The sequence below is a fragment of the Lygodium microphyllum genome, chromosome 8 (assembly GCF_053477565.2).
Source record: "Lygodium microphyllum isolate KBCC chromosome 8, Lygodium_microphyllum_v1.1.10, whole genome shotgun sequence".
Lineage (NCBI taxonomy): Eukaryota > Viridiplantae > Streptophyta > Polypodiopsida > Schizaeales > Lygodiaceae > Lygodium > Lygodium microphyllum.
In genome coordinates this window covers 70,205,596-70,218,729 of record NC_141142.1, presented here as the reverse complement: position 1 = coordinate 70,218,729, position 13,134 = coordinate 70,205,596, and the positions used below count along the sequence as shown (strand labels likewise).

General features: G+C 40.7%; 1 protein-coding gene across 1 annotated transcript in view; it reads left to right on the top strand.

Annotated features, from left to right (window-relative positions):
* Positions 1 to 444: 444 nt before the first annotated feature.
* The window catches only part of LOC148032436 (ankyrin repeat protein SKIP35-like), a 30,930-nt gene continuing 18,240 nt past the window's right edge, over positions 445 to 13,134 (top strand). The window contains exons 1-2 of the mRNA XM_087683106.1: positions 445 to 1,495; positions 1,711 to 2,155. Of these exons, the coding sequence (XP_087539232.1) occupies positions 834 to 1,495; positions 1,711 to 2,155 (1,107 nt within the window). The 5' untranslated portion in view covers positions 445 to 833. The remainder of the gene's footprint in view (positions 1,496 to 1,710; positions 2,156 to 13,134) is intronic.

The window sequence follows — 13,134 nt, the reverse complement described above, 5'->3', positions numbered from 1 at the left end:
GAAGAAGAAATGCAATTCCTCTATTTTTGAAGGTAATCCATTCACTCTTACCAGTTCCAACATTCAGGTAAATAGAGTTCAAATCACAGACCCACGCGGCTGATAACTCCATTATGTAGATAGACTTCAGCAAAAGTGGAGTTCAATGGGGTGTGGTTCGCCGACTATGGCTAGAAGGGCCATCAAAGCCACGAGGATGGGGCCATCAGTTGCCACAAGGGGGAACCGGTTGTAACCAGCGCGTGGACGTGCTCTAAGGTTCTGACATGTGGCGTTTCGAAATTTCTCTAAAATATGGGCAAATGTGTTTTTATATTTAGTATTATTTATCGAATTCAACGAATTACGAGAGAGGCGATGATTGCTTGTCATGAGTCCCTTTCTGCTCCCCCCCTCCCCCCCCCCTCTCCCGCCCGACCCTCCCCTCTCTCCTTCTCTCTCTCTCTCTCTCTCTCTCTCAGAGAATGGTGGGGCTCCTGGACAAAGCTAGCTCCGTCTGACCTCCACCACAACCTCCACTACCACTGCAATCAACTATCCGACAGGTTCCCTTTCCTCTCTACGTCCCTCGTTTTCCTGTGACCTTCAGCCCATCGATATTTTGCTTTACGTCTCTCAGAATTTCTCTCCTTACAAGGTCCCCCCTCAGTCTCCATATCCTCCAACCTGCGATCTTTTCTTCCATTCAAGTGCAGCTCCCAAAGATCCGGCACGAAATGATTGAGGCCCGCAAGACTTTAACCTGTGTATTATGGACCGTAAATGCGCTGTGACGCCATGGTTTTGTGCAGCTTGCCTTGATGGTGAGACGAGAATGACGAGGGAGTACTCTCATGGCAGAGCATGATTCTAGCCAGATTGTGAGACACGAGCAACGGCCTGTTCCGGCCATGGCTTCCTGCACGCCTTCCGAGTACACTTCAAGCTTTGCAGTGCGGCCGAAAGCTGAATGTCCTGATGAGAGCTTTGCCGAAATTGTGCAGGAGGAGGTTGATCCCGTCTATGGAAGCCTAGCTCCTGCCCAGCAGGATTCAGATGGCACGTGTATATCCGATGTTTGGTCTGCCCCTGAGGCTTGCAGTATACCGATTGAAGGATTAGATTGCCATGGTGGTGGTGCAGGCAAACCGAGGGGCAAGAGCCAGTGCAAGGAACAGGTATCCACGGCAAAGCTTGAGCATCGGCGCGATAAGGCTGAGATTGGGGGATCCTTCCAGCTTGCTGTGGGTGCACACGATTGGAACCTTGCAGAGAGCTTGATACCTCAAGCAGATTTGCAGAGGCTCAACGATGGATTGTGTATTGCTCTTGATTCTGTATGGTTCTTGTGTACACATGATGAGCTTTCAGGTGTGACGAGGTTGATAGAGAAACTTGTTGAAGCAGGAGCACATGATTTTACACGTGCAGCTTTGCGGACTTCCTTTTTGGCATCTTGTGTCTCAGCATGTAGAACAATGTCTCTTGCTGACACAGTGACAGTTATGGCACAAAGGTAAGCATGTATGATTGGAACATGGACTGAAGCAACTCTTTGTTCACATGCTTACAGTCTAGGACTGCTGCATATGTTCCTCAGTATTTTGATCATCTATAGCTACACTGATTAAATTTCTGAATGGTGAGGTTGAACATTCCCCAGTTCATTAGCAAGAGGGCACATAATATGCCACAATGACTTTATGTTTATGTAGTCTTTTTGCGTCACAGATTGCAGGAGAGGCTTCAAGAGTGCACGGGGGATGAAATGCTGAAGGTAGAAGCGGCAATGAAAGTGCAGAGATTCACCGAGTGGGCTTTGAAATGCATTGGTTCACACTCTCGAGCAAGAAGAAAGGGTAATGGAGGAGACGAGGTGGTGGCTTTTAACTCTTCCATAGAAGCACAACTTCAGCTGAAGGCCTTCAAGAGATTTCTAGAACTGGCAGGGGATAGACTTACTGGGAAGGATTACACAGAGGCATTTGATGCAGCATGCTTTCCACTGACTCTCTTTCCATCAACGGTCGACTCTGGATGGGCATCAGGTATTGCTGCTAGTGCCATACAAGGTCTGCTAGGTATGCTAGTGGAGGGGGGTGCTGACAATGTCAACCAATGTTTTCTTGAGGCTGCAAGATTTGGAAGCACTGAACTGGTTCGCATGTTACTGCAGGTGAGGATAAGTTTCTGACATTGGCATTATTTGCATGATTGCATGGAAAGCTTTTGCCGTAATTCAATTACACTGACCTGTGTATTCATTATTGTTAGTTTATCTGACTTTTTCCATGTCTCCTTCAACGACAGTCCTATTGCAGGACAATGGATGCCTTCAATTCTTCTATATAAGCCTAATAGAACACCATTAGTCTCTTATTCTTGTTATCATTATTAGGTTTTGCCGCTAATGCCATTCCTTATGTAGAAAAACCGTTTTCTTGCTGTCAAAAATCGTTTTTGAGAAAAATTTGCCAACCTCTTCGTGTTGTTATTAAGAAATTGTTGAGATGGGTTGAACATCCTCTGTTTAGATTGCCTTTTCATTCTCTGGAACTGAGAAAGAAGATGGTGTTGATGGCATTTCTTAAAAGAATTTCTGAAAAGAAAGAGAGCCCTCTTGAAGATTCCATTCTTTTAGTAGAGGATTTTCTTTATTAAGGTTCCTTTTAGGATAGTGATGGTTTTGGTTCTCTTCTGGTAGTTGTGGCTCTTCTTCTCTTTGCATGGAGTTTGCAACATGATTAGGTGTCGTATGCTTTGTATTGGAGGAAAATATTTGAATAATAGTTAGTGTCACATTGACCTAAGTGTAAAAGGTGTGAAGGACACTTGTACAAGCACCATTTGAATAATACAACTTTGTCCTTTCACCTTCTCAAGCATCTCTCTTATACTTTTATTGTTGTCAACCATATCTCTCTTTTTTGCTTGGCTTTCTCTCTCTATTTTTAGTATTTTTCTCTCGTTCAATCATTCTCTCTCTGCATTTTTTTTCTCTTTTGTAGTCTTCTCTTCTTTCTTTCTCCTCCTAGATCTCTTCTTTATGAGTGATATTAGAGCACAGGTCTTTGGTCCATTCTTCTTTCCTTTTCCTCATGTCTAGTCTCATTTTCACTTCTAAAACTCTATTTTAGAGAGGTACTATAAATACATGACATGGACTGTGACTAGCAAGATATCTATAGTTAAGAGACTCCACATTTGAAGGCTTACACAAGAGACAATAAATTTGGGAGCAACAAGGTCATTTTAGCAAGTTGTGGCCAATTTAAAAGGCATCTTTAGAGAAAGGTGGACAAAGAAGGGTTTATTGGACTTGGTTAAGCCTATTCTCTTTACTACTTTTTCAGACAAGGCTTATCCTTTACTCTTTCAAGCTTCTACTTGAAGCTTTCATGGGTAAAATCTTCCATAATCTGCAAGACATTGCTCTAGGGCTATGAAGCCTTCTTTAATCAACTTTTTAGGATCATTACCTACATATCAAGCACCATATTAAGGAGTATTCATCATCCTATGAGCCAAGACTATTCACAGTAGTGTGTGCTGTCCATAGTTCTATACACAATATGAAAACAAGATCATATTTCTTATTGATCAAGGCTTGTCGATACTTTTAAGCTACCTTACTTCTCTATGAAACATTGGCGATAAGTAGTTGACCAAGTAGTCTCTTTGACGTGTGTGGATAGTCTAAACATTAGGTACAATTTGCATTGGATAATAGTAGGTTTTATCAAGCATTTCAAATTGTCTACTTCTTGGAGTCATTCATAAGGTACTTCTCAAGTACTTGTATCATGAGGATGTGAAATTTTAGTGCTTTGCTTGGCATTTGATTAAAACTTAATCAAAGGTACAAATGTGACTTGCATATCAATTATTTCATAGTGTGGGACCAAGGACCTTGAGATATCAATTGGTGCCAAAGGCAAAAGTTGTCACTAATTTATTGGTCACTAATGTTAGTGGTGATATTAGAGACTTGGCATTTATTAGTTAATTAATACTAATCTAGGGGTCAATAATTCCGTAGGGATATTTGGTAAACAAATTAGCCTAGCCAATTCAATTATTGGTCGATGGAATTATTTTTATGGGCGTTAGAATAATTATTAAATGATTTTTTTGAATTAATATTTTAAAAATTAATCTGATAAGTTGGATAATGCTGTAAATTGGGATTAGAAGATTGCAACTTGAAAAAACTTGCCCATGCAAGTGAAAAAAACGTTTTTAGGGGTTAGTGATGTTCCATTCCAGCCATTGTGAGAGAGAAGAAGGCTGTTAGAGAGCAAGAAGGTGCTACTGATGTGATTTGCAGCCACCAAGGACTAGTTCTACAAAAGGTGATAGTAGTTCGGAGCTCTCTAGGTGCAGGTGATAACAGGTCAAGGTTCTCCTGGTGCAATTGATATCATATATGAAGGGGCAAGAGTCTTGTTGGTAGTCCTAAGTTGTAGATGACAACTTCCATGGCTGTTTGAGTAGGGCAGCCGCAGTTTTTCAGCCTTTCTCATGATAAAACTCTTGAAATTTCTCTCTCTACAACATTCTCTCTCATCCTATAGCCATTTCTTAAGTTATCTCAGCAAAATTTTTCCATTTGAGTCATCAACGGTGGAGATATTGGAAAATTTCTGATGTAAACCTTAATTTGTAATAGAAATTAGGGTTTTGAGAGTCACCTTAGGATATATGCTCAGAATTAAGGGCCTAAGACTTGAATTCAAGCAGTTGAAATTAAAGAATTTCAAGGAGATTTAAGAGGTAGCCAGCCCATATAAGAGTTGGGGCTTAATCTGTCTTTCAAGGAGCGAGGTGAATTTCAGGATTTGATCTGTATAAGTGAAGGTGTCTTGCTTTGGAACATGCATGTGCTGTGAGATAACATGTGGCTTGAGAACAGGTTTTAGTAGTTTTAGATCTTCAAGTAACTTTGTAGCAAGTGCAGAATTGGTTGGACTCTAAGTATGAAGTTTTAAGAGGGAGTGGGCCTATTCTTTGCATTCATTATGCATGAGGAAGATGTTTTAGAGGTAGTGCGTGCATATTTTTACTGTGGCAATGTGCCTCACTACTCCAGTTAGATCCAGGCCCTTAGAGGCAGTGACAACAAAAGCTCATTTTTCGGCTTATTGTTTTTCTTGTTCTTTGGGATTACCTCAAACTTTGTGATGGCTACTACAACCACATTGTCCTCTTCATTATTAACTTTCTCATCAGCATCTTTGGCACTATTTTCTGTAGCCTCCACAGATTTTTCCTCTAAGATTACTATCTTCTCCTCAGCCTCTTGTGATATGTTTTTTTAAAAACCCGGGTTTAGGCTGCACAAGATTTTCTTTAGCTTCTTTCTTTTGTCCTTCTTCTTCAATGTTATGAATTCCCTCTTCCCCTCATACATGATCAAGGTCATGGCAAGGAATTCTCTCTCCTCCAAGTACTCTAGTCAATCATCTTTGATGTGCTGGAAGAGTACTTCTGCCTACAGCAATGCTATACTTATCCTATCCATTTTTGACTGCAATCAGTGATTGACATTGTGATTCAGATTGTCATTTGTAATTGTCACATCTCGCTTGGGGAAGGACTTGTTTGTAGCCTCCTTGAACATGGTTGCTTGGATTTGGGTCCCATCTTCATTTGTGAGATCCATTGTGAATATGTTTTCTTCTTCTTGAGCATTCTTGAAGGATTGCATAGGCCCTTTGCTTGCAACTCTGACCTTGATGATCTAGTTTCCTTGGCAGGGATTGAGAGAGACGAGGATAATCCCTCCGAGATGTTTCCATTCTTGCAACATGTGCAGCATTATGATGTTGTTCCTGGACAATCTGAGTAGCAATACAAGATTGCAATGAATAAAGTTCATTTTTGGATGATCACAATGAGCAGCAGACTTGCAGGTATCAGTCAGTGAGTCAGTGATATTTGCAGCAAGTGATTTTCTAAGAGTTGAAAGAGCTCAAGGCCAGATTCAGAAGCACCTTTGCGTAATTTGGTCTACTCTTGAGATTTCTCGGTGAGTGCCACAAACAGGTAGGGTACAATGAAAAGGATTGACTTTGGAGCATGAACAATGTTAAGAAATGATATGAGAGTAGGAACATAACAAGCAACATAAGTAGGTAAATGAGCTTTAGGAACAAACATGGTCAATGGGAGGATTATGCAAAAAAGAGTGAAAGAGTAGAAGGGAAGGATGAGCTTCTTGAGCAAGAAGAAGAGGAATATTAGATTGGCTTTCTTTCCCCATGAGATTTTTTGAGGTGATGATATTAGGTAAACAAAGCTTGAACAGCTGCATTGGACCTGAGTGCTAGCGATGTTGCTGTTTACAATATGCTTCATTACTCTTTGGCACCTCACACAAGCACTTGATGTCATTGGAAAAAATAAATTTCCATCCACACAAATGAGCTTGTACTGCAATGTCCATGTCCTCCACAGTGGTACACTCCATCCAGCCTCCTGACTCTACCAAAGCTTTGATTCTCCATACTTCAGTTGCATGCTCTGAAAGAATTGCAGCTGCATCAAGGCTTGAAGGTGCTTCACTTGAAAAGGAAGTAGCTACACTGAAAAGCTTTGTAGACATGGAGTTTTCCCAGTAGCCAGGAAAGCAGTATTCAGAAGTGATTTGGCAGTACTACAGGAGCAAATCAAGAAGCCCAGAAGGCTGCAGGTGAAACTAACTTACAAGCAGCAATATAGCTTGCAACTGAGTTTGCAGAGAAGACAGCTTGAAGTGGTGAAACCTTTTGCATTCTACGTGTTGATGTCGGGCTGGATAAAAAGACACTTTGTGATACTCTTACCAAAGTTTTAGAGAAGCAAATGCCCTCTCTCATGCAACTGTAAAACTGAGCTCATACTCATAGTTATTCAAAGGAGATATGATGATCAGTTAGAGGGGCATCAAGCTTGGGCATCAAGCTTTATAATGACAAGGGGCTGAGCAGTCTTATTATAAGCAGCTAGAGTAAGAGCAGCAACAGCTTGATTGGCATCAATAGCGTAGTTTAGCTTGGTGAACAGTGAGTAAGCAGCAGTTCAGCCTCATTAGCAGCTAGTTGCAGCATGATTTCTGGAATTGTATTGGCAATGGATACATGCAAACCTAGCTGCCAGTTTGAGCTTGTACCCTTCATGTGAAAAGAACCAGATTTGTGCAATCAATCAGCCTTAGGGGTACTCTCTGGACTGGAATAGAGGCAATACTCTCTTGATTGGGAGTAGTAAGTAGCAGTAAAATTCAACAGAATACCATGGAGCCAACATGGCCTAAAAGCTCAAACTTCTGTGACCATTTATAAAGTATCGAATGTAGCTTGATCAGTGGCAGAAAATGCATTGTTTGATGTGTTTGTGGTTGAATGCAACAGCCAAAAATAGAGCAGCAGTGAGCAACAGTTAGATAAACTCTGTCGTGGCTCACTATAGTTCCAGCTCCTTTCCTCAATCTTGGCACTTTGAAATGAGTACATTGAATGCCACTTTGTGTAGACAAGAAGCCAGTAATGCAGAAAGACATAATGAATTAATGTCCAAGATGGATAAAATGATCCTTAAAATGGTCTTAAGTGGGTCACAAACGAAGGATTCTATTGATGAATTGACTTTTCAAACAAAGGATTCCATTGATAAATTAGTCTTCCAAATTGATCAGTGGATAGCACTTCTTAAGGTTGAGAATGAAAATTGGGCAGTGCTTCAAGAGAACAGGGCAATGGCTGAAGCAGATATGGATTGCAATGAACATGACTAATGGTATAAGCAGCAATATGAGCAATGGTATGAGCACCATGATCAGTGTCATGACCATTGGTATGGGTGTAATGAGCAAAGGCAGCAACATGTGTATACTTATGGTCATCATTCATATGATGGTGATACATACTATGATCAGCAGGATGCATCTGATGATTATGCAAATTTTTATGGGCAGCATGATCATAGGCAGTAGTATGTACATGGGTAGCGTAAGTAAATGCTTGTGGACATCACCCTCTTCAATAATTTTCTTAAGGTTGCAAAGACATGCCGATAATGCATATTCTCTTGGGCAGCATGAGCACCATGGACATCAACATGTTAGATCTATTGCTGAACCAATCAATGACAATGATTTTGTGGATAAAATTTTGTCTAATGCTACTTGAGTTAGATACCTCAATAGAGATAAGATGCAGAAAATGCATGCCCAAGGCTTATACTATAGGTGTGCTAAGCCTACATCTATTGATTGCAAATACAATTGCAGGGCAAAGAATGTTAAAATAGTACTTGTACTAGAGTTTACTGATAAAGAGGAGGACTGTCACAACTCTATAGAAACAGAATTTGTATCCTTTTTCATTAATTTGTCTATATAATGATTTATTAAATTTATTTTCTTTGCACTAATTAGATATAAAGAAAAGTGCATTGAAACTGGCCATTGATGAGTGGTCACAGGTTACGGTGGACCCATGCGGTGGGTTAGAGAAAGATAGTTCACACTTCCACCTATATGGCCCGATTGGGCGCCTGTGACTAGAACTCACGCATATCAGGGTTAGACTCGCACATAGAAAGGATTGATGCCTTGAAGTGTGGGCTAGATCCACCAGAACAGACAGTTACAATCAACAAGATGGCATGATCATGAAATGCTTGTATAATGTGCATGTGTGGGCTAAAAGCTTGAAAAGCACATTTCTTTGCATAGGAAAGTCATATGAAGATTCTGATACCATTTTTGCGATGTACACGAAAAAAGCTTTCATATGACACCCATATTGGGGGGGTCCCTAAATTTTAGAAAATCCCTAAATTTTAGGAGGTCCCTAAATTTTAGGAGCCTCGAATTAGCCTAAAAATGCTGGTCCTAAAAAATAGGGATGTCTTTCTAAAAATAGTAAGTTCTGTACTCTGACTGTGCTTACTAAATTTGGTTGTTTCTATTCTTGACAGTATTCAGCCCAAAAAGGAAGGCCATAGAGAAGAGACAAGTGTCAAGACACTTGTCACACAAGTTTCCAAGTGTCCCACCACTTGTCACATCTCATGACATGTGGCTGGACACTTGTCTTGTGCTACTCCACTTTTCCCTTTTGTATTAGCTCTTTCCTCTTCTATAAATAAGAGCTCGTTTTTCTTCATTCAGCATCATTTTTCTTTGCTGTAAACTCATGTACAGCACCCACAGATAGCCAGAAACTGGCCCCATCCATCCCCATCATCATCCCCCACTTCTCTATTATCAAATTCCTCCATATTCCCTCTTCTATCACTGCTGTTTTACAGGACAACAAGCTTGTAAATTCATTACAGTACCTCCTTCTCAAGCTCTTTATTCCATTTTAGCAACAAGAAGCAAGCCCTATCCATGTACTACTGTTCAACGATGGAGAAAGGTTGATTTTCCCTCTTTCTTCTCTCATACTGTAAAGAAATCAGTTCTTATCATTGCATAATAGATAATGCATGTGTGTTTGTACATCTTTGCATGATCTTGTGAGAGTGAGAATTACTTCTTCTCACTCTCAGGTTGATTGTAACTGAGCTCTTCCCTAAGGGACTTGGGTTGAGCAGAAATACATTCTTTCCCGGGGGGGGGGGGGGGGATTGCCTATCTTCAACCCTTAATCTTGTCTCCATTACTTTTACATTTTCATGGCTGTAATTTTGTGAGTAATTTTCATTTTCAGCTTTAAGTGTTCATTCTCTTTTATATTAAATCTCGAAAACAAGCGAATATCATAATTGTTAAGCATACTACGTTGTTCGGGGCGTTTACAAGGACCAAGTGGAAAATGAGTTGACTAAACCTCAGTTAACCTTGATTACTTCAAGCCATGATAAGAGTAGCTTATTGGAGCTTCATGAGAAAAACGACCTTCCTTCCAAATGTGAAGTGTAGATTTAGCAGGACCATGAGAATGCAGTGATAATTTCAGCTCCATATGTCTTAGTCCCACATGGTATGATGATCCTTAACGACTCAAAGGATGAGACAACGAATGATAATATGCAAATCATTGAAGATTTATTGCATGAGACATTGCTTATTTTAACTGTATTTGACTATGCTTTCTTTGGTGATGATCCAATGGATGGTATAGATGTCACCTTTCCCTTTGATTGAGGTGGATGAAAAGGGTCAAGCTTCTATTCTATCGTTTCATGGGTGCTAGCCATCTCTCTCCTCTTACAAAATTTCTCTCCATTTTTAGTCTCTCTTCTCATTTAGTCATTCTCTCTCCTCTGTACTCTTTTTCTCTTTCTTTTGTAGTCTTTTCTCTTTTCTTCTGCTCTCCTCTTAGGTCTCTTTTTAACAAGTAATATTAAAGAAAGTCTAGAAATGGAGAGAGAAAAATAGGAAGAGGAGAGATATGGTTGGTAGCTATGAAAGGATAGGAGAGAAGCTTGAGGAGATGAAGGGACATACTAATATTATTTAAATGGTGCCTGTACAAGTGTCCTTCACACCTTTAATACTTAGGTCAATGTGACACTAAGTATTATTCAAATGCTTTCCTTCGTTACATGTTCTCCTTGAGGACTCAAGTGAAATTGATAAGTCATGATTTCTAAGCAAAACTAGCTACCCTTAAATGGTCTTATTTGTGGATGAAGAAAGAACCTAAGCTTTGACAGCAATAAAATTTCAAAGGTAGCAAATTTTCAACAATTTATGTATATGCTTCTTTCCCATTTAGAAGAGTGCTTTCATTGGTTTTGATATGAAGTATGTGATTCTACTCTTGTTCAAGAGAATGCTTTCATGTATGTGATCGATTCAGATGGCATTGTAGAGACAGCTTATCACACTCAAGATGGCATTGTAGAGGCTGCTTATCACACTTAGAGTTCATGTTACATGCATCTTTTGCTTAGGGTTAGGGATAGTGGTGCTATCTTTGTATGTGTCAGCATTTAATGTTGCTTGTAAATTCATGGAGGTCAGTTTTACTAACAAGATTATAGTTGGTGACATTAGCTGATTGATTTGTTAGGCAAAACACTATTACATTAGAGTAATTGAACATTCACCGTGTGTATCAAGGATGTTTTGTCGGTTTTCGAAGTGGGCATCATCTTATTTTTGTCTCTTACATTGCCAAGATAAGTAAAGCATAGTCAAAGGGAAAGGTCATTTTTGCAATTAGTAACATTGGGATGTTAGCTTCTCTTCATCCATGTAACTATATAGTCACAGGGAATGGCAAGTCTTGTTAGTTGCCCACTCACAGTCCTTGTCCCAATTGCACGTCAATGTGACTTGAGGCAAATGATCAGTGTGTGGAAATTATTGGTCTTGCTACATGGGAGAATTCAGCTAGAGGTGTCTAGGAGGGTGGCCTTTATGAACTTACCTCCTATTATCATTGGAGTTGACAGAGAGCAGTTGGCATATTACGGCCTTTGGTATGATGGCTATACTTGTGGAGTTGGCTAGCTTATATCTTTAGAGGTATGGACATCATTTTTCAGTTTATAGAAGGTAGCTAGATTGCTCAGACTCAAGAAGAGTCTAGGATTTTGTACTTCTCGTCTGAGGGTGAGTAACATAGGGCTGTTGAGCTAAAACATGCTTTTTAGCTGATTAGCATTCTTAAACAGTCCCAAAACACATTTAATTAATGAAAAACCCTAAAGTGGGGAGCAGTCCAAGAGAGTTTCAGTGGTCCCCCAAAAACCCTAATTCTTTGGGGCACCCTTCAACATCTATAAATAGATAGGCTGCTACCATTCGGCCTCATCCCTCCTGTGTAGGTTTCTCACCCTTGTGTGCAGATCTTAGCCATCAGTCTCCCACCACGTGGCAGTCCAAAGCCTTTGTGATTGCTGCCATCACCTCATTCTACTATGGCATTTTACTGCGGCGTTCTACTGCTGTGTTTTATTGCCGAGTTTTATTGCGACGTTCTATTGCGGCATTTTACTGCGACATTCTACTGTTACGTTTTGCTGCTTCACCCACATCATTAGGCATCATCCTTTGCAGTCGTTGTTGTTTCTCTCTCTCCGTCACTCCAATTGGTGGTCACAACACTTGGGATCCGTTTCTGGTGGAGGCCACTCTCTGATACACTGCTCTGCCCTTGAGTAACTGTACACTCTTACATTCATTTGCAATATTCATTCACTTCAGGGTTGTGTTCTTCTCTTCCTTCTTTTGTTTGTGTTTGAGTTTTGAGTTTTGTGTTTAGGGTGTACACTCCGTGTTTTCTCAATGCAAACCCTAGCAGTATTCTTACAGGGGCCTTATTTCCTAGGGAGGCTATTGTTAAGCAATGAAAAATTAGGCCTTAAAAAGTTAATTCATTCCTTGTTTAGTGGCCAAATCAGCTTCGTACAGCCCATAAAGGTGTTTAGTGGCCAAATCAGCTCTCGTACAGCCCCTTAAAGGAAAGCAAATTGATTTCTTTAAGTTTTATTCAAGTTTTGGCGTTACAAAAGCCTCCAAAACTTCATCAATGGGACCAGGGAGGATAACCTTTCATCCGTCTTATTTATACTTGAGTGCCTGATCTCCAATGCTAACATCTCGCATCCTTTTTACTCTGTGCTTCAGTGTTATCATCATCCACCTTTCAAGGCTGGATCTTACTGCCACAACAGACCCTGCTGCTGCCATGATTGTTGGAGGGCTGTCATGACATATCCTGCAGCTGTTGTGTCATCATCCACTGTTGTTGCACGGCTGTGGACTGCCCAAAATGCAGTTTTCCCTTCCCAGGTTCTTGTGCCAGCAGTCCATATTGCTGTACTAGGTCAGCTACAAGATTGCTGCTCCAGATCACCATTCTGCTGCCTGCTGCCAAAATGCAGGTTTTACTGCCCCTATGGCCCACAGCTCTCTCAGTCATTCATGCCGCTGCTCCTGCTGCAAACACAGTCTGTGCACCACCAAACACAGTTGTTGCTGTTCTCAGACTGCTCTCTGCCTTAGAAGTTAGCATTCTTTGTGGGCACCACCAAACACAGTTGTTGCTGTTCTCAGACTGCTCTCTGCCCTAGAAGTTAGCATTCTTTGTGTGCAGTTCGGTATCCTTCAAGTGCTGGCTGGCTGCTCTTTTTGGCAACCATATGAGTAATGGCACACTTTACCCTGAAGTTTGTGGCATTGAATTACATTCAGTGCTGCACAGCCTGGACAGC